This window comes from Pararge aegeria, chromosome 17 (assembly GCF_905163445.1).
Source record: "Pararge aegeria chromosome 17, ilParAegt1.1, whole genome shotgun sequence".
Taxonomy (NCBI): domain Eukaryota; kingdom Metazoa; phylum Arthropoda; class Insecta; order Lepidoptera; family Nymphalidae; genus Pararge; species Pararge aegeria.
Window position 1 is genome coordinate 11,134,368 of NC_053196.1, and position 22,373 is coordinate 11,156,740.

General features: G+C 35.2%; 4 protein-coding genes across 6 annotated transcripts; 1 reads left to right on the forward strand and 3 right to left on the reverse strand.

The window, feature by feature from the left end:
• Positions 1-792: 792 nt before the first annotated feature.
• LOC120631151 (radial spoke head 1 homolog) lies at positions 793-4,028 on the reverse strand. Its single transcript, XM_039900603.1, has 2 exons — positions 3,859-4,028; positions 793-1,229 (listed from the first exon to the last, which is right to left on the reverse strand). The coding sequence occupies exons 1-2, from the start codon at positions 4,016-4,018 to the stop codon at positions 826-828; spliced, it is 564 nt and encodes a 187-aa protein (XP_039756537.1). The 5' UTR covers positions 4,019-4,028; the 3' UTR covers positions 793-825.
• Positions 4,029-5,543: 1,515 nt separating this feature from the next.
• LOC120630948 (dihydrolipoyllysine-residue acetyltransferase component of pyruvate dehydrogenase complex, mitochondrial) lies at positions 5,544-16,656 on the reverse strand. 3 transcript variants are annotated; one of them, XM_039900316.1, is made up of 10 exons: positions 16,414-16,656; positions 15,558-15,730; positions 14,267-14,449; positions 13,475-13,516; positions 12,416-12,592; positions 11,514-11,743; positions 10,236-10,330; positions 8,924-9,123; positions 8,370-8,472; positions 5,544-7,340 (listed from the first exon to the last, which is right to left on the reverse strand). In XM_039900316.1, the coding sequence occupies exons 1-10, from the start codon at positions 16,530-16,532 to the stop codon at positions 7,211-7,213; spliced, it is 1,452 nt and encodes a 483-aa protein (XP_039756250.1). In that variant the 5' UTR covers positions 16,533-16,656; the 3' UTR covers positions 5,544-7,210. The 3 variants fall into 3 exon arrangements, with proteins under 3 accessions (XP_039756250.1, XP_039756248.1, XP_039756249.1); XM_039900314.1 differs by having other exon boundaries at positions 11,514-11,791; XM_039900315.1 differs by lacking the exon at positions 13,475-13,516 and having other exon boundaries at positions 11,514-11,791.
• Positions 16,657-17,723: 1,067 nt separating this feature from the next.
• Positions 17,724-19,345, forward strand: LOC120631023 (60S ribosomal protein L37a). The gene is made up of 3 exons (XM_039900414.1): positions 17,724-17,816; positions 18,005-18,133; positions 19,168-19,345. The coding sequence occupies exons 1-3, from the start codon at positions 17,814-17,816 to the stop codon at positions 19,306-19,308; spliced, it is 273 nt and encodes a 90-aa protein (XP_039756348.1). The 5' UTR covers positions 17,724-17,813; the 3' UTR covers positions 19,309-19,345.
• Positions 19,346-21,721, reverse strand: LOC120631022 (solute carrier family 41 member 1-like). The gene has a single exon (XM_039900413.1). The coding sequence runs from the start codon at positions 21,480-21,482 to the stop codon at positions 20,142-20,144; it is 1,341 nt and encodes a 446-aa protein (XP_039756347.1). The 5' UTR covers positions 21,483-21,721; the 3' UTR covers positions 19,346-20,141.
• Between the last annotated feature and the right edge of the window lie 652 nt (positions 21,722-22,373).

Here is a 22,373-nt window from a genome sequence, read left to right on the forward strand (position 1 = left end):
AAACACTCGAACCACAATATTTACAAAAAAAAATTGGTTGTCCGTAAAGTCGGCTTACTGACGATAGTTGAACGTGACAACGTCGTAAGAAAATACTGATGGAATGGTTGCATTTTTCAAAAGAAAATTTTAATTTTATTTGTTTGATAGATTTTATCGTTGCTATAAACAATTGACACCACATTCACTTTTCACTGCACTTCATCCTTGCCGAAATCATGTAAATGTATTATTGTATAGAAGCTGTCCACGCGGACGCATCGCTCACTCAAGTACGATGAGACAAATGTCGAACGCGGAGGCCGACTGTGCCTCTTTGTCGCTCGTTCCGCGCTCTTGCTTGCACTTCAAGCCTTGAATGGAACGCCTCAGAGCTAGGTAACGCCGCATACGTCATGTTTTTTCGTGCGTGCAGCCGGCTCCATCGAATTATAAGACGTTGTCACGTCAAAAAAATGGTAGGTAAGTAGGTTCTCATTCTGAGAGGACCCGTGCCCTGTAGTATTATGATTGATGATGATGATGATGATGATGATGATGATGATGATGATGATGATGATGATACATAAAAAAGTATGTACTCTTTGTTTAAGATCTAATGAATTCGAATAACTCAAAAGTAATTTTTAGTGGGTCGAGTCATTTCGCCACTACCTACACTTATACTGCGTAGGTACACCTGAAGTAGGTACCTAGTTTTTCGTTAAAAATGATAATATAAAAACATAGTAACCAAAAACTGTCATTTATTAAAATAAAAACTAAACAGAATGATTTTGTTCATAACTTTTATGTAATAAGTATCCACCATAGTAACCACTTGATCTACTCTTCAAGTACCGTTTTAATTTTAGAAGCCGTCGACCGCGCGCTAAGTTCCGACCTTCTATATCTCTTCACTTCTTTAGACCTTTCTAACATTTCATAGAAATGATTGACAGGGTCAAGCCAAGCGAAACCTTGTTCAGCTTTCCCCATCCATTTGTGGCCATTGGGGTCAGTTAGAGTCAACGTTCCCGTTGGAATATTTTCAACAAAGATACCCATAACATCACTGCTGTCAGGATATATGTATTTGCCCTGACCGTTGTAAGACCAGTCCTTGAAAACGCCCTCGTATCTGGAACCGTCTGTGAACTGGATTGAAACCTCTTCGTTGCTACCGAGGCGGTCCGCGTCCCAGGTACCGGTGTAAATGTCACCCTCTTGTGTTGTATATGTGCCCGGACCTATTAGGAAAGTAAAATTTGTAACTATACTTACTTCAAAGTTTGGCCGTTCTAAGAACTTCTTATTGTTAGCAGCTGGCCTATTCAGTATCTTTTCATTAGTAGTAGGTGGCCTTTTATAGCAGTAGATCTTTTGTGACAGAGCGATTTTTTTGCCGTCAACCAGCATTGTTTGGCAACAGGCGCATGAGGATTTACAACTCAAGGCCGTGGGTTCGATTCCCACAACTGCAAGCCTTAAATGAGGGGTTTGCTGCTGTCTGCTGAGGAGTTCTGTCCTCTATCTCCAACAACAGTTTGGGCAAAATTAAACACATATTATAACCTCTATATAACAAAAATAATTATTTAAATCGGTTATAATTTGTCGGACTCGGAGGTATGGTGTACAATCTTAATGTCGGGATAAAAAGTATCCTATATTACTTCAAACACTTCCAAGAATATGTTTACAAAGTTTCATGAGAATCGGTTAAGTAGTTTTTGCGTGAAAGCGTAACAAACAAACTTACATTGACATTTACAATATTAGTAGGGATAGGGATATACTGAATCGGCCCGTGGGTCGTCATTGAATGCATGTAACCTTGAAGTGTTAACTAGGTTTATGAATAATTTCCAACCACTGAGTTAAATTGAAAAAGTTTACTACCTATACAAGGTGTAAGCCAGTGTGCCGTGCCGTGTTGCCAGTGAGGACTAACGGATCAGAGACATGGTCGCTAACTATGGGCCTCATAAGTAGGCTCAGTCACTCAGCGGGCGATGGAGAGAGCTATGTTAGGAGTATCTCTACGGGATCAAATCAGAAATGAGGAGATCCGTAGAAGAACTAGAGTTACCGACATAGCTCAGCTAGTCGCGAAGCTGAAGTGGCAAAGGGCGGGGCACATAGCCCGCAGAACCGATGGACGTTGGGGTCTTAAAGTGCTGGAATGGCGACCCCGCACCCCGCACCCCAGCGTAGGTGGACAGATGACATCAGGCGAGTAGCTGGGAGCCGTGGGAGGCAAGCGGCCCAGGACCGTGCATTGTTGAACTCCCTACAAAAGACCTATGTCCAGCAGTGGACGTCAATTGGTTGAGATGATGATGATGATGATGATGATGATGACAAGGTGTAAATGAAAACCGAAATAATACTTCACTTTAGAGGAACATTATGCGCCTTAATTTTCTACGCCTATTTTGTCAAAGACAGGGTTTTCCTTAGCATGAGCTCAAAGTTCTGAATTGGAAATTGTTTCTGGCCAAATGATACCAAAAATGTTACGCAGGCACTTATTAATGAATACTTGACACTTATTGACTAACTGGTCAATGCTTCCAAGTTTCGCAGAAAATTACGGTTATATTTTATAACACCACAAACACGCGTGCACGTCTACCATGGTATAAGTAAGTTAAAGTAATACAGTTTCTAAAACGATAATTAGTTACTAATGGAGTGTTGAAAAAAGCTTAAAATTTGTTTCTTTGTTATTAAAATCTAAACGCAGAAACCAAATCTGATCCAAACTCTAACCGTTAAGTAATATCAAACAAACATCTTAGTCTAACATCGCTTACAGTAAAATATTACTACTCCGTATGATAAATCTCTCCTAAGACAGCTTTACACTAATTTTGAAACAGCGGCATTCTCGAATGGGATATAAAAGTTCATTAGGAACAATCAGGGCGTGACGCTCAAGATGGCCCGGACTCCAGAATGGCGGTACACTCCATTAAGCTCTGCGTTGAAAGACAAAAACGTTTTGTAACGCTTGAGTGGTTTGCGTGAGTCGTTGGTCTCTTGAAATTAACGAGGTTTAGGTAAACAATGGGATTACTTGTAAATTTTTACCAATTTAAGCATTTACTTATTTTTTATTAGAGTTTCTTCGCTTTTCCCTGATTATAGCGGGGTATATTCCGCAGCGAAAGCCTTCTTCTTATTCCTTGTCAAGAGACCATACCTATTACCTAAGTATATTTTTTTTCACTACAAGGTAACTAATGCTACAGTGTAAGATTAGCGGTCAAACCTTCAGGGTCATGGCAGTTTTAACAAACCTTGCAGCTTTCTACGCCGCATGATAAGATCAGAAATTATAAATTTCCATAATTTGGGATTTTGTAATTTCGGAGTTTTGTCTGCTCTGGTCTGACGGGAGGCTTTTTCTGTGGCTAGTTACCACGCTACCAACAAATAAATAAATAAATATCCTGCGACAATGACAATACAAACATCGCCATTTAGCCCCAAAGTAAGCGTAGCTTGTGTTATGGGTACCTACTAAGATGACTGATATTTTTATGTATAATGTACATAAATAATTGTAATACACAGATAAACACCCCGACCACAACACCGTTCATCGTTCATCACACAAACATTTTAAAGTTATGGGAATTGAACCCACAGCTTTGGACTTAGAAAGGAAGGTCGCTGCCCAATGCGCCATTCGACCTTCATACTATATCCAAGGACGAAGACGTGCCGTCAAGCGGTTAGGCGTTCTGGTTTTATATAACTGCTATTACAGGCTACCATCTTATACTGCATCATCATTCGCGCCAGTTGAGACTACTGATTCAAGAGCTAATTTGTAGAGAAATAAAAAAAAAATAGTAGGTAAAAACTTACCATGCATTTTAACACTCCTATCCTTTTTCTTAGCCTCGAAGAAACCGTCATATGTGTCGCCAGTATCGTGTTGAAAAAAACCTTGGTCCTGGATAACGGGAATGTCCTTCACGGGTTTCGTATCGAGTTCAGATTCCCCGTCCAATGTTGATTCGGCCATTTTTACGTACTGATTACACTAAGCAATAAGAATAAATAAATATTAAAAGTTTTGAATGATGGGTAATTTTTTTTACAAGCTTTATACCATCAGGATACATCATTATAAGAAAAGGTCGCTGGCTAAATTCCACAATAACAATTTTGCATTTTAGAGTCAATATTTCCTAAGGATGTTCCGGTGTCAGAGCGAAACGTGCGTCGAGAGTGAGTGCATTTTGAAACGCCTGTTTGTGTTCTGGTGTAGAAAATTTGATGAAATTATAAATTGTACCGTGCACAATTGCAGAGTTAAGCTAAGATGTATCCCTAAGATGTTCAAACTCACCGTCCAATAGCAGGAACGCTTACGTACGCGATCTAACCTCACCAGCGATGTCTGGAGTAAAAACCCCTATATATAATTTACTACGTACTACGTACGTAAGTTTATTACTTACTATTACTCAGTATCTAACGAATCTATCTAAGTGCCAGTGGAAAACATATTGTCACTTAATGCCGCTCTTTCTATTCCATACAAATGGAAGATCACTTACACGCGATCGAATAGGTAGTAAGTAGAAAATCTCACACTGAGCACCCTGTATCTAATTACTCTACTAATGTTAATGCATAATTTAAAATGAGTTATGATTACTTCCAGTAAAGCGGCTAAATTACCTATTTATTAATTAAATTACTTAAACAACTTCTGGGGTGTGACAGCTCGTCCGTGACTTAGTTGACGCGCCTGCCATTTCTTTTCGCACGCAACTGTAACAAATATTTTCGGCCATGACCCAAAAAGATCGCAATTAATTTAATCACACCTTTTGTTTTACCTCTTGGGGATTTGTATGGGACTTATGGCTACATGTCAACCCAAAGACCACTTACAAATTTAATACACACCTATTAAAAGATTTGACCCGACCGACTGCTTGAACTATAAATGTGCGTATTTCGTTTCTTTTATAACGAAGCGGCACGCACAAGGATCTTCCAAAATTCCACCATTATTTTCAGTTGATTAGGGTGCAGTGTTACCTACATAAAATTTCACACTTAGAGACACGAAAGGGCTACTTCAGGTTGTTTTTTTTAATGTTATGGAACGTCGCTAACTCTACGCAGTAGGAACTGTTCAATACATTTAGAATAGAAGCTTTGGAGTGCATCCCATTTCTTCCATCAACTGTTCCGTTATAATATTAAAGACAAGGTCCTTTAACAAATTCCCTTCGAGGTTTCGAGTTAGGTACACGTTTCTAATGCAGAATTAGCGTAGACTAGTGCATTAAGATGACCTTGTGCCTATTTATCAAACTTGAAAGGAATCAGATTTTCACAGATCCCGTTCATTCAAGTGTATATGGTTTTTTTTTGTGAAATGCTATTTGCGGGATCGGACTCGTCAAGTCCATTCATAAGAATGATCTTGGTATGAACTTACGTTATTCTCAATCTTCCAGAACCTATTATGGACATACTAGTAATATAGCATAACAGCTAGAAGATTACGAAAAAAAAAACAAGTTTTTTTTTAAATAATATATATTCACTAACGTTCATAAAATCATCTAGCATCATTAAATCAAACAATATGAGATGGTAACGACTCAATTATTTACATCACAATAATATGTAGCCAGCAATTTTCTTCAATCAGCTAAACTTCAATAAAATAATAATGAATATAAATAGGTAGATCTCTACTCCAAAAAAAAAAACTACAAAAAATGCAATAAATAATGATAATTTAACAGAATGTAGAAATTCAAACTTATCTAAAGTTTTCAAGGTTTTATGGCAGTATACAATTAATCTTAAAGAAAAACTAACACATTCACCATTTTTCCATATAAATTATAGATCTTTTAGATCCACACCACATTTCAAACACAATAAGGTAGGGTTAAGGTTTGAGGTAATTTATTTTCGTGATAATAATTTATTTGAACTCCTCGATTGCATAGCTTAAATATAATAAACTGATAATCCCTTAATTTCACCGCATATCCTTCGAAATTATAACGTTTTATTATAAAAGTGTATATGAATTATCCTTAATTATTAATATATTGTGTGTACAAAAGAAATATTTATACAATTATAATATAGTTTTACATGATTTAAGTCGTTCGTAAATGAAAACCATGGAATCAAAGGATATGACCGGAATTCGTAGATATAATTTAATTTTTGTAATTTGCTGATTAAACACATGCCGGTATCTCTGCTTTTATGTTTATCAGACACAGGTATAATTTTTAAACTATCCTGTTTTTATGAAAAAAGTTATGATTTTAAACTATTTGTTTTTATACTCTGTATATAATTTACATCACTATAACGATTGTTGGTTAAATTATTTATTAACACCCAGATAACGACATTAAGCCCGTAGCTTTACCTACTTATATGCTCATATGCAATAAGCTTTGCGTACGTAAAGGTTATTTTAATATTTTTTTTATTGGTCTTCCTCAAAACCATATATGTATATAAATAATAAAGGATTATACAAATGTATGACGTTTGTAATCTTGTTAACGTCATAAATTTGTACGAAGCTCGAGTAAAAATTGTTATTGTCCCGGATACGTTGTTGAGTTACTTTTCAAGTTAAAAGGCTTTGCACACTTAATAAATTCAGAAGTCTTTAGAAAGACCAACCGTACCACAATATTTTTTTACGTGAAAAAGGAAATGGTTAATATTTGACAAAGGTATCAGGGTACGATAACCATTAAACTGTGAATGAGCGGTTTTATTTTATAAGTATCGATGGGGTTGATTGACCGCTCGTATTCGATCTCAGGCTTAGCTGTACAGCGGGGCACGTTAGCAATAATTTTATGCAAGTGCAGGTAGGAATTACACTGTGCATAGGCTCTTAATCAGCGAATTAAAATGTATCTCACGCCAAAGTTAACTTGAGACTTCATAAGACATTAAAAAGACACCCAGTTATAATAAAACGTTGGAAAACCGATTTTTTTTATTAAATGAACCAATTTTTTTTTTTAATGAACCGGCACCGTATTGTAAATTAACAAAACTTAACATAATGTAGAAAAATCTGTCAAACTTTAGTGGAGTTGTAAAATTTTAACGTTTGGTTACTTTTAGAAAGTGGCAGATTTACGATAGGTCTCAAGTTAACTTAATTTGTTTACGTAATAGTATGAATAAGATGAATGGAGCTAATTTACAGTATGATGTTGGCGGGGTTCTCGAGGTTCTCCTTAAGAACCTTCATCCACTGCGCACCGACCGCGCCGTCGATCACTCTGTGGTCGGCAGATGCCGTGAATGTTACGAATTTCGCTAATCGGAATCTGGAATAGAAATAAATCGTAATATTTTATTATATAACACATCGCCATCTAGCACAAAAGTAAGCAAATTCAATTATTCCTTTATTCAAATAGGCACATAGATGGCACTTTTGATGCGTTGATTATATACAAAATGTGAACATAGCAGTGAGTAGTGATGGCGATAACTACAATCGTCAACTTAAAACTAAAGCTACGAGGGTACCAAACGCGCACTGGTCTAAGAAGAAGCCCAAAACAAACTTAGCCGGGTGTTCTTTTTGTTATCACCATCTCACATTGTCATTAGAAAATATTTATGAAGCAACCTGGTTAGAGCAATTGTTCACACCCAAGCTTTTTTATCGTTTACGTAATCCTTTATACTATAATAGGACTTTTCTATAAGCTTTCGCTTAATACCAACATTGAACTTTTAGTGACATCCCCAATATCAACCGGTAGTTTATTGTAAAATTGTATACAATTTCCTTTAAATGAATTGCTTATTTTGTGTAGTCTAGTGCAAGCAACTTTATTTTTGCTTTACTGCACTGCAAGTTTATTTTTGCTTCTAACATTCAAATTATTGCAGTCACATTTTCTTTTAAACTTTGATATATTTTTGTGAGCATACATTAAATTTTCAAATATGTATTGGCTATAGACTGTCATTATTCTATCATCTTTAAGCGTAGCTTGTGTTATGGGTATTAAGATAATTGATGAATAATTTATAAATAATATACATAAATATTTATAATATACAGACAAACATCCAGACACTGAAAGACTCATGTTCATCACACAAAAATTTTCCAGTTGTGAGAGTCGAACCCACAACCTTGGACTCAGAAAGCAGGGTCATTGCCCACTGCGCCAATCGGCCGTCATCTAAATATCATATACTGAGTCGCTATTTATTTATTCATTTATGTAAATAATCATTTGTCATAACTCCTTAATGTCTTTGAAAACACACACACAAATACTAAAATTAAACAAACACCCAAATACAATATACTAATAATTTTAAAAAGTTTCATGTACCCCTGTGGTTCATTTTTGTCTGGTATAACGATGTCTTGGAGACCGCCGCAAGCTAGGATCAGCGACTGTGGCGGGTTGATGATCGCGTTGAACATCGTGATACCTGAATAGTCAACAGTTATAATGTACTGCCGTATTATTTATTTATATACTTTTTTTTTTAAGTTTCAACAGTGAAATTATAAAAGACACACAAGAACACTATTAAAATATAAAAAAAAAAACTCCGCTTGCAGGGCTTTTGAGTACCCAAACAACCGGCGGTCAGGGCTCCAGAGTGAGGAACCTCCTCAAAATACACGCCGTTTCAAGGACAACTGCCTTCTGTATCCGACCCTTAATCCAACAACCAAGCGAAAGCTTCTTAAGATGTTGGTCGAAGCTTTTCCCGAGAAGACCATCGACTGAAACGACAATCGGAACAATAACAGTAGCATTTTTAATTATACGCAACGCATAAGTTAGAAAAGTTAGTAGTGCGTGCTGGGATTCGAACTCGGCCCCCCGAAAAACCACTGGGCTATCACCGCTTCTATCAATTTATGGTAACTCACCGAACATTCCCAAGTTTGATACAGTGACGGTACCACCCTGGTACTCCTGCGGCTGTAGCCTCCCTTCCTTTGCCTTGTTCGCGAGCTCCTTCATATTGTTTGATATGTCGAGGATGCCGCGCGAGTCCGCGTTGAATATGATCGGTGTGATGAGACCCGACGGCGTAGCTACTGCCACACTAACGTCTACGTTCGAATACCTGTCAATAAAGTTTTTTTTTAAATTATTCCACTAAAAGTAGGCCCAAGGATTCATGGTAGTGCTACTTCAAATGGATTGGTGTGACAGTGATTCGCATATACAAATATAGCATATAGTATTTTTAAGGAAGAAGAAACACGTGACTGCACGTACAACATACAGGCTATTTCAAATGGATTAGAGTGACAGTGATTCGAATATACAAATATCATGCATTTATTTTTTTTTAAAAGAAGAAGAAACACTTTACTGCACGTATACAGGCTATTTCAAATTGATTGGAGTGAAAGTGATTCGAATATACAAATTTAATGCATTTATTTTTATATTATCTTTTAGCAAGAAGAAAAAACACTTTACTGCATGTATACAGGCTATTTCAAATGGATTGGAGTGAAAGTGATTCGAATAAACAAATATCATGCATTTTTTTTCATTATCTTTAAGGAAGAAACACTTTATTGCACGTATAACATACAGGAAAAGAAACAGTAAGAATTTTACAGTAAAACACAATGTAGACATGCAAAGGCGGCCTTATTGCTGCAAGCAATCGGTAAATAATAAGGAATATAGAAATAATGGATGACTGAATTAACATACTGTTATTGCACACCACAAAAAGTACATAAAAAAGAAAAGTATACAATTTGGCGACCTTATCGCTTCATAGCAATTTAAAAAAAAATGTATTTTTATTAACAAAAAAAATATGACTTTATTCCTGAATTTTTTTTTATTATTATTATAAGGCAAGTAAGAAAAAATAGACTTTAGGCATGGGTCTCCACTCAGAATGAGAAGGGTTTACGCCGTAGTACACACGCTGGCCAAGTGCGGATTGGTAGACTTCACACGCCGTTGAGAACATTATGGAGAACTCTCAGGCATGCAGGTATCCTCACGACGTTTCCCTTTACAGCTGAAAGCGAGTGATATTTAAATTACTTGAATTAAAACGCACATAACTCCGAAAAGTCAGTGGTGCGTGCCGAGGCTCGAACTCGGTCTCCACGAAAGGAAAGCCGAAGCCTTACCCACTAGGCTATCATCGCTTTAAGGTAGGTAGATATGCCACAGCTATAATATGTATTTATTCGTTGCACTTACTGCCTAATAAAAGTTTCCATCCAATGTGAATTAACAGTGGGCACTCGCTTGCAAGCAGCCGCAACAGCTTTCAAGATGAAGTCGTTTACAGAGACCTGGATGACAATGCATTATTTTATTTAACTTGATTAAAAACTAATATCGTTATCACTGAACATTGTATTTGTTTCATTGAGACGATAGGTATTGTTAATAATATCGACTGAATAGGGAACCACAGGCAAATGACCTGAGAGGGCGCCACAAATGTAAAAATTATCCGCGTATAAGTCAAGCTTAAAAGTAAGACATAAATGAGTTCGCGGTTTTTTTTTTACTTTTCGGGGAGAACAATTCATACATACATTATTTTGGTGTAAACTTTTAACCGCAGGCATTGGAATCTCTAAAAAGCAATATTTTTCCCTTACCCCATGACCGACCCACTACAAGGCACGGGGTTCTCCTACAATGAGAAGAGGGTTAAGGCCGTAGTCCACCACACAGGCCCAGTGCGGATTGGTAGACTCCACACCGCTTTGAAAACATTATGGAGAACTCTCTGACATGCGGGTTTCCGCACGGTGTTTTCCTTCGCCGTTGAAGTAAGTGATATTTCAATTTACTCTTTTTTTTTTTTTTGCTAAGCACGCTCTGACTTGCAGTGTTAAAATACCTCTTATCATGTAAAACGCAGTAACGTGCATAGAGGGTATGCACAGGGTATACAAATGATATAAAATGAAGAAAATCTCCAGTACGAATTATAAATACTTAAGGGTAGCTTTTTATAACTCTTACAATGCCTAAGTTTTTATTATCTATATGTTCATATATGTGTGATTGATTATATATTAGTTTATTATTTTATATTTATTTATTATATTTTTCTTATTTGTGCAATTTTGTTTATGTATTTGTATTTAGCTATTTGAATGTACGTTTATAATAATTTTACACCACCTGTCCGCTCTCTCTCATCTTGTCCTAATCCAAAGGTTGCCTGGCAGAGATCGCTACTTAGCGATAAGGCCGCCTTTTGTATTCTACTTCTGTCTTTGTATTTCTTTTATTTTTTTATTTTCCTAACTTCATTGTGGTGTACAAATAAAGAGTTAAATAAAATAATAATAAGTAAGTTTTTTATAACTCGTACTTGAGGTTGCACCTGCATACTCTGTGCATACCCTCTATGCACGCCACTGTGTTTAAATTTAGCCTTTGGATTTTCAAACAATTAATTTCCTAAAACGCAATATTCAACCATATCGAGAAGAATTATAAAAAAAAAAAACTGACCTTAACATTAGACTTCTCAGCGGCCAGCCGTTCATTAACCTCCTTCCTCATAGCCAGAAGCTTTTCCACATTAACAGTTGCGCATAACTGGTAGTGAGGAATTGTCTGCTTGGCGGCCGACAGTCGTTTGGCGATGGTCTCTCGCATACCGCTGAGGGGTATGTCAGTGAAGGTGGCTCCGGGTGCAGGCGCTGGCGGTGGGGGGAGGGATGCGGTGGCCGCGGCAGCCGCTGCGAGATCACCACTCTTTAGTGACCCATACAGTCCTGAACCCTGCCCTGTTGATTGGTACAGTTAGAGGGCTCTTTGTGGGCCGGTCAGTATGCGTTTACTTTATACAATGTATGATATACAATTTGATAATGACATACTATATATGAAAAGTTTTTTATTATTATTTATCATCCTCGATTGAACATTTTTCCTTTACTTGCTGCAAAGGAAAAATTACGTTAATCTTACGCGTGCGGAAAAGGCGAGGTGTTTTTTACGCTTGACGTCCTATTATCAGATGTTGTCCCAGCGTCCACCTTAACCGAGTAACTGTCAAAGGGGACACTGGGATTGGAATGTAAGTATTTTATATTACCATACAAACGAATTAAAAACATTACAAATGTTTACTTATGATTGAAGGTAAAAGACCAACACGGGCATAGTACCTACGATACGCAACGCGCGTTATTTATTTTGGTAAAAACTATGGCAGGGGGTTACTCAAAAACTACTAGGTTTCGGATTCACAGTTAAGTCTCAGAGACAGTAAATAATGTACCTTTAAAGCCTGAGAAGTAATATTTCGGTTTTCATTTACCCGTTGTATTCTTCAATTTGGACTGCATGATGGATTTTTTTCTGGATGGAACATTTAGAAGTATACGTATGCTCTTTATTAAACTTACCACCAAGCCGGATACTCTTGATTTCGGCAAGTCGTCTGGCCATCGGGCTGGCGTAGATCCTGCCGTGCTGCTGACCGGCAGGCGCGGCTGCCGCTGCCGGTGTCGGTGCTGCGGGCTTCGGTGCCGCTGGTGCCGGTGCCGCTACTGCCGGTGCCGCTGGTGGCGGTGCTGCCGCAGCTGGGACGTTAAGTTATAAATTAAAAAATGTTTTATTCATGTAGACCTATTACAGGCACTTATAAAACTTTCATACATAAGTTACCATTATTGTGCGGTGATGGTAACAACTACGACTAAAGCTAGGCTTCCTAATGCACCCCGGTCTAAGAGTAGCCCACAACAAACTAGGCAGGTGTTTTTTTTGCTATCACCATCAGTCAAATTTATATTTTGCTATGAAGTTAAAGCAATTCATACCCAAGCTTTTTTATCATTCGCATAATCATTAATATTATATTGGATATTTATTATAAGCTTAAGTTTTATATAAACTAATGTATTATGTTTGTAATTTGTTATAAAAGAATGTACAATATCCAAAAATATTATTATTTAAATTTATAATCTAATGTTTTAACCATCATCAACATCATTCATCTATTACTGACCCACTACAGCTTGGGTCCTCTAAGCATGAGAAGTAGTTAAGTCGTAGTCCACCACACTGGCCTAGTGCGGATATGTAGACTTCACATGCCTTTCAGAATGTTATAAAGACCTCAAGCCTGCAGGTTTCATCAGTATGTTTTCCTTCACCGGTGCAATAGGTAAAATTTCAATTGTTTTAAATTAAATTTTAAAAAACGCACATAACTCCGAAAAGTAAAAGCTGCATGTTTTGTATCAAACTGCCAAAAGGGAAGCTGAAGCCATAACCACTATGCTATCACCGCTGTCCCATTTTAGCCAAAAATTCAAAATTCTTAATTCATTTATTTCAAAATGGGGCCTAATATAAGCACTTTTGAAACGTCAAGTAAGTTATAAACTATTCCTTACTAATATTTAGAGATATTATACAACATATAATAATAATTTATTTAATTAAAATAAAATAACCTGATTGTTTCTTTTCCGCTGGTTTAGCAGGAGCTCCTGTGGCTGTAGGTTGTAGAAATGTTAATGATATCAGGCAACTGTTAAAATTATTTCAAACACACACTGAAATTAGACCAAGGATTATTTAACTAAAGCTCTAATTAAATATTAATTATTTCGCTATTAGATTCCACCCAAATCAAATCAATTATTTCAAACACAAAATGGAATAAAACAATGACTATGAATTTCAAACAAAAAAATTTAATACCAATTTTTACGTAATATAGGTAACTTATTTTAGTGTTTATGTTAATCTTGAATTATGCAAACTCATGCAATGTTTAAACAAGTTCAAGAATCCTCTTACACAGGGTACAGGCCTCTTTATCACAGGAGAGAGGGTTTTAAAGCACACCCACCACCCTGCTACAATAGCAGTTGGTTGGTTTTAACAACTTTTATCGTAACAACGTCAACTTCTTAAATTTCAGGTACAGAGAAGTATTTAACCGAGAAGCCTGATACTTAAAAGCTTCAGCCTAACCCTTGACCTTGTGATGTGTGGTTAATTATGCTAACAATTTGATCAACCAGGCACTTTAGTTTTTCCTCATGAGTTTCTTTAATTTTCATTAAATGAAAATTCAACAGATGTAACATTGTTCATTAATAGTTTAAAGTATACTTTATGAAACATAGCAAACTCCTTTATTGAATGTTATATACAGCTCATATAAATAAATAAACTATTTGTGGTTTGATTATAAATATGGTTCTCCATGCTAATACATAACTGTGTGGCATACTTACAGTCATCCTTAAAATCTTTGAAAGCAGCAACGTCAGCCTGGCTCTCAACAATAATGCAAAGCAATTTTCCTACAGGCACACCCTTGGTGCCAGCGGGTATGAGAATTTTAGCCAGATAACCCTCCTCAGGAGTTTCGAAGCCCATTGTTGCTTTATCAGTTTCAATCTCACATAGAAGGTCACCTGAAATAAGCAGTAGCATCTAGAATAATAGTGTTTAACATGATTTGTTTCATGTTTCATTTTCGACTAATTGGGTTTAAATTTTTGTTTCATAGAATTTTTTTTCTTTTCTTGCAAGAATTTAGTGTGTTAGTGATAATAAAACTACTGATGGGAAATCAGTAGTTTTATTATCACTAACACACTAAATTCTTGCGTTTTTAAACACATCATTTGTTTTACTTTTAAGAAGCTTATAAATGTTTTTTTGTCCCCTTAATACTTCTTGAAATTAAAATAGATATTACATAAGTAACTGCACAGAGAATTGACTATGTATCCATCATTTTAACTACAGAGCTATGCATCTATGTAAGTTATTGCATCTTCATAGACTCAAGTGTTGCAAACTATGTCTCTCAATAGCTTATATAAAAAGAAATTGCATGTATTTGTTTCTCCTTTGCAGCATGAAAGGACAAACCACCCACTTTGTGAAAAGTGATCTAAATATACAATGATAAAATAATTTGAGAGACTGTACATTAACTAATTAGTCTTGTCATCTATATAACCTGAGTTGCAGTCACTTTTAACATCCCAAGTAGAAAAAAGACAGACAAACAACATAACAAAGATAAGATAAGAAAAGTCATAAAACAGTCCAGCCTGGATTATTAAATTACATTTGTAATTAGTAAAAACAAAGTGTGAACTAACAGTACTTGTTGTATTTTATTCTTTGCCAAATAGTTTGCTTTATTCTCATAACTTAGCTTTATATTTCTAAACAGAGCCATAGCTTTCAGTGGCGTGCACAAGGTTTTTGACCAGGGTATGCATAAAGAAGGAAAGTGCCATAAAATGGAACAATACTTCGCATTTATGAGTCATACAAAAATTTTAGGGTATGCAGTGCTTTTGTGCATTGTATGAAGTGCCTGCCACTGATAGCTTTTATGCAGCTTTGAAACTTGGATGGTAAGCAAATTGTATCTGGTAATAGTAAAAAGTATAATATCTCAGTCCAATGAATGACATTCTAACCTGCAATCTATCATTTTTCAGGTTACCCACTGAACCATTGTTGTAACTTATTTTTAGACATAAAACTACTTTTAAGTCTTACCTTCACTTAGTTTGTCACCCTCCTTTTTTTCCCAACTGACTATAGAACCACTTTCCATTGTAGGAGAGAGTGCAGGAAGATTTACTTTTAAATGTGAGGGGAGACTCGAGTAGTATCTTATTTGGACGGTCCATTGTGGAGATGCTATGGTTTTTCGAGATACAGTAAGTATTCTAAAACACATAAAATGTGGATATTGTTAAGACTAGTATAGGAGGTTAAAATAATTATTCATAGTGGATAATATTAGTGAATAGATATTTTACTAGTGCAATGTATACTTAGGTGACCATTTATCTTTTGTGTCACATTTTCTACAAGAATTGTAGGTACATTCACACACTTAATTTTAGAAACATTAGCTAATGACTAAAATAAAACTGAAAAATACCAGATATCTTTTTATTGTTTGTAATAAGTAAAAATTACAATCTTCTCTTCTAGTTCTCTTTTTTTCTTTTATAGAGTGGATAATCATAAATCTTAAGTAAATTTCATACAGATTTTTATTTATCAATAATAATAGAGTAAATAACGTTAAGTTTACGGTTTTTCTCATATCAATGCCCTCTTGAGAAGTGTATTGATTCTTTGCATATTTGTTTTATTCACTTATTTGTATCCTCATAAGCGAACACCGGCATTTTGCACATGTTTCGCCCGTGATAATCGTCAAGGTAAAAGACTTGACGTTTTGGTTTGGTTATGCAATTCGCGCGGCGAATTCCGACTAGGTAATTTATTACTAGGCTATTCTTTCCAATATGGGACTATACATTACAAATAAAAAGCATAAACCAAAATCATAGCAACATGTTAGTTATAAAGTATTTTATGTAAGGTAAATAAAACTTACTTATTTGGCTGTTTTCTTCGGGCCAACTCTGTGCTTATACATCTTGTTATGTTACTCCTAATAGCTTTTTTAAGGCTATCGTTCAAAACTTGGTTTCGTACTAAAATCGTTCGCAGCATTTCTGATTTGTATTTTTAATAGGCCGTCCAGATAAGCGGGACGGTTTTTTGATTATTAAAATTAAACCGAAAGGATCGACCTTTATCAACTTGTAGGTCGTCGAAAGGGAAATATAAATGACACTGACACAGAAGTTGACAGTGACTTATGGCAAATCAAGAAATGATAGATTAGAAATATCGGAATGAAAACCAAAACTAATACTCTATTCTTTAATAATAAACCAACGAAAAAGCTTTTTTTTCTAGGGAAATAATAATTACAAAGTAAAATTAATATTTACAATAAATAATAATCTGACTGTTCACTAATGGGCATGGTACCCAAAATGCTTGCCCCTTTGAAATGCTAGACCTTTGCCGTTGGGCTAAATAAGCGCCAGCTCTTGGGTCACAAGGCGTAAGGACCAATTTTTGGGACACGATGTTAATATTTTTTTTCGTATCCGAGGACCATGGGCCCAGAGTCTCAGATAGACAGATTTTTTCACAATGTTAAGAATATCTCACATGCCTTTGACAACCTCATAGATCACTCTCAGGCATGCAGGTTTTCTTTCGATATTTTCTTTAACGTTGAAGCAAGTGATATGCACGCAGTGTTTAAAACGCACAAAACTCCGAAAAGTCAACGATAGCTCGTGATCTCATTCACTGTTTTCCCTAAATGGGAAACCGAAGTCTTATCCACTAGGCTATCAGCGTTTCAAAAAAGGATTAACATATTTATAAAATATATCTTTCAGCTTTAGGGCATAGTTTACCGTCGCATAGAGTCACTAGCGAGATAATTAAAATATATATATTATATATTCCCATCGTTTCGTTCAACAAATATAGCTAACTATATTTGTTGAACATCGCCAGCCACCATAAACTGGCGAATTACATTATTTTTTCACACCACAGGTCACAGGGCTTGACTAGTAGAATAATGTACACCATATTAAAAGTCTGTTCTTTTTTTAATTTATGTATTTTTTTCTACTGTGATCAATGCAATACTTTTTAATTTTATTACTTGAATTATAAGATTTTTCTATTTCTAGTAAAAATGTATAAATTTGTGTTTTTTTTATAGTTGTCTGCAACATAAATGTAATTTTAAAAAAGCAAATTAAAAAAAATTTATGCAATGAGAAAACAAAAATACTGGAATTTAGGGCTTAGCGGTATAAAAATATTAAGACAGCGACAATATAGCTGGTTGTCACCTTGACAATTGACACCTGACACTTCTTCTTTTTCTGTCAACTGCTGTGTTAGGCAGGTTATTTCACAATGGTGAGAATTTAATTTCAAAATATTAAAGCAATCTTCTAAGTTACAGTGTTTAATGAAAGTTATTTTGTGCACTACTGCCCTGGTTAAAAAGAAGTGAAAAATATTTTTCGTATATGATTGATAATTTGCCGGTACTAGTGCAGTATTATTGTGGTTAAGTATTACATTGGCTCCTTCAATGTTTACAGGCAAAACGTACGAAAAAGGTCGGAATTACTGGTAAATATGGCACACGTTACGGTGCCTCCCTCCGTAAAATGGTCAAAAAGATGGAAGTTACCCAACACGCCAAGTATACATGCTCCTTCTGTGGAAAGGTTAGTATCTAAAATGATCATTGATTAACCTATGTAGCCTAAAGAACATCTTTCCAAAACAAACAAAAACATAATGTAAATTGTTTGAAATTGCTAGTATTTTATCATATAATAGGCCTTATTTACTGCAAGTTCCCAGCCAATAACAAACAACTAAACTTTGATTTAACAATGCAGAATATGTCGGCTTTAAATCATTTTAAAGTGACTCTAAAAGTAGCCTACCTGTTTTGCTTGCTATCATTAACAGATAATGCTTAAGGCGCCAAAACAGGTGTGATATCACCAAATTATATTATCTATTTTGTATGTTGGGAACTAATGTTGGAGACATGCTCTCATTCACTCAATAAATATATAAATAAATCTTACAATATTTTGTTGTGCTGGTGTGATCTGTGAAGTGGACAAAATCGCAGGCAACAGCTTGTCAAAAATAGGTTAGGTACTATAAATTACAGATTATTTGTATCCAAATATTTAATTTAAAGTTACTACGGGCATGAGCCTGGTGGTGGACATTACATGTATTGGTAGTACTTGACATTTTAAAAGGGTTAAAGAGAACAGCATAGAGAGGATATGTGCTTTTGGACAGTTAATTAGTATGTTTATTGATACCAGTGCTCCAAGCCATACAATTTATCTGGAGTTTGACCAGTACTTATTTTTATCTATCAATTCTACTGCTATAATAATCTGGATGGGAGCAGTATGGTGAGTATGTGTATCCAAAACCTACTACCCATCTGGAATGGTTAAGTTGGTGGAATAACCACCAAAAGTTTACATATATGGTTATCACCATCATCTCACTATCGTGTAATTCTCATAAATGAATATTTATAATATGAATAAAGATATTTTTGACTTTGACCAACACCTTCAAAGGATTTAATCCCGTTTCATTTTTCATTTCTCTACACATCAAAGTCATTGTAATTAGATGGGTCACCGGCCTATCTGACATAAACATCAATACCACTCACTATTAAAAATATAAATATATTGTTATGAAAATTCATTTTCAACAGGATGCCATGAAGCGCAGCTGTGTTGGCATCTGGTCTTGCAAGCGCTGTAAAAGGACAGTAGCTGGAGGTGCCTGGGTCTTCTCTACCACTGCTGCCTCTTCATGCAGGTCAGCTGTCAGAAGGTTACGTGAAGTCAAGTAAACATTTAGATTAAGGCAATAAACAAAAAACTCATCAATATTTTGTTTTATTTATAATTGCAACTCATTGGGAACAATGTAGGTGTTTTCTGCTTCCAGACCAATATACCTTGCTAGTTTCCTATACTCTATATCGCGAAGCTTAAGAAGTTGTTTTCTCACTAAATTGCATAAGTTATCACAGCTAATGTGCTGTGAGTTGAGACAAAGGAAACCTTTTCAAATAAGAGATGTCATAAAATACAGTATTAAGTGCACTTAAATGGTAAAATCAATTATGATTTAATTACAGAAGTCCTCTTATTATAGTAGCAGTAAATAGTTTAATTGCCTATAAATTGTTATTATTACTACTTATCATTTTAAGTTTTGTCTCTTCACTCATTAATCTGTCTTTTAATTAACCACAATAATTATTATACTGTTCTATTTAGTAACAGCATTTTGCACACAAACATGAGTTACTATTATGAAATTAAGTGGGAATTTTTAATAAGTTTCCTTGGAATAGTTATTGTTTGCATAAAAAAATATAGTAGTAAAAAAGATCTTTTTAATCACAATTTTAGAAGTAAGGTTAAGTCTTGATTTTCCTAAAAATAATATACATATTTAATAGATTTTATAGTACTACAAATCTTACAGATATGCACATATTTTATTAGCACCAACATTTAATCTTATAAAATACATTATGTAAAAGTACATAATTTTTGAAGACATAAAATATGCTTAAGAAGAACAGAAATATAAACTGTTTACAGTAAAGTTTTAAGTACAACAATAACATGTTACATCATAAGGTAATAATAAATTAAGTAAAAATAACAATATTTAGTCACCTACATCTTTATCTTTGTCCCCTATAGCATAAAGTAAGTGGAAAGCAATACCCAATAATGCTGTTCCAAGTAAGTCGCCTAAAGCAGTCAAGTATGGAATTGCAGAGTTATCAGGATCCAAACCCAATTTCCACATCCATATAACCATGTAATGGCTGATAGTAAGTAAGAGAAATACCTGCAATATGGCAGCAGTCATGTAAACTATTGTAAAAATTGGAGTTAATGATGTGTGACCAGCTTTAATATAACCTATTGTATAAATAAATATCAACTGACCTGGGATAACCATTAACAATAACAGTTTGCTAATATTGCCCATTACAGCCCCTTCCTTTTGGCCAGTATGCAACAAAGTTGACAATCGTGATGCATGAAGTGCAACCATATTACCACCTATACCATTTATAACTAATTGAAATACAGCGATACCTTCGTAATTAACCACTGTATAATCTAAAATTAATCCCCCAGCACTACTAATGACCATGGCTGAAACAACAGGCACCCATCCTTCATCTAATGCCTGCTGTGTAAAGGGATTCTTCCATGCAATATAACCACACAATGGCACTAGTATAGCACCTGCTGTGATAATAATAGTTGGCAATACAGTACTTGTGTTAATTGTACGGAACAACAATGAAGCTATCCAAGATAATAGTGCCAATGTTGTCAAGTCTCCAAGACTAGCAGCTATAGGTGTTGCTACATTATCAGGATTTATATTTATCTTTTTGGACACAACAATTACACCTATCATAATTAAACCAAGGACAAAACTAGCAAACGATGCTGTCAGTACACTAGATGCACAGAGCAACATTGCATGATTGACATTAAAAATTCCTTTGGGTATCCAGCCCATAGTAACAGCTGCCATTGCAGCTAGGAAACCAACTAAAACAGCCTGACATTGTATAAGACACAGGTTTCCAACAATAAGAGAGTTTAAGCTTTTATCAAGATGACCCAAATGGGCATGAGTGGAGAGTCGAGACGCTAAAGTCATTTCCAAGTTTCCCTTTAAGCCTAGTAGAGCAGGCACTAAGATCACTACTTCCTGAACTTGGTCAAAGACAGGCCAATGTTGCACAACGTCGAACAGTAAACTGGCCCCCACCATGCCGAATCCAGCAAGTAAGAGCGATACGAACATTTGCACTCCGGTAATCCATGAATTTTCTTTGTCGTATTTAATATCTGGAGGTTTTTCTTCACTTGAAATAAGTCGAAACACATCCGAACTCATATCTGGTTCGGCGACAGACTTAGAATGATTCACCATTTTAGGATTAGTACTCTTAGTTCTGTTCATCACAAATGAATTCATCAATTAATTTGTTATAAAAAATCAATTAGACAATCTTTTACAATTTAGACAACACTTAACATTACCCGTTAAAACTTTGCCGCGGCCACTCAGTAGGTAGTAAAAATAGAAACATTTGCGGCAATTGACTACTTTAATGACTATAATATTGTATTGAATGTATTTTTATTTGAACACTTCAACAAAATATCGGCACTTGACATGTCATTTGTCAACAAGACATTTTGATTACAGCAGTGCGAACACCACAGCATGAAGTTAAGAAAAGAATGTAGAGAGCAGTCTAATCAGAGTCTATAAATAGGGAATCGGACTACTTTTTAGTTTGTGTTATAATAAATAAGTATAAAATGCTTAAATATAACAGGAAAAAATATTTTTCACTTTTTTACAAGATTTTATTTAAAGCGATCGAGTGAACAGATTTCTTTTAAAATCTTCTAAATAATGGAAATAGATTAAAAATCATATTGGTGGTATTTTGTGCCACATCATACCAATACTTCTGTTATTACTCCTAATAAAATATTAATTATTGTGTCACGAAATAAGAAAAAAAATTGAACGTTAAAAAAATGTTGAACTTGGCAAGACGAAATATCGAAGGAAACGTTAATATCGTTTGTAATACTTTTATCACCTTTCAATTATTTCAGTTTTATTAAGATAAAAATAAAATAATCGTGTAAAGAACGCTGTCGGTAATGTTTCTCACCTATACTTCTTTTCCATAGTATAGGTGAGATGCATACCAAATTTCAAAGCTGTCTGTCCGCGGCCTAGCTCGTAAACAATTTCCAATCATCCAAATCCGTTCTGCCTTTTTTGCTCAATAGAGTAACAAACGCCTTCACGTTTATAATATTAGTAGGATATAGTCATGAAAATATC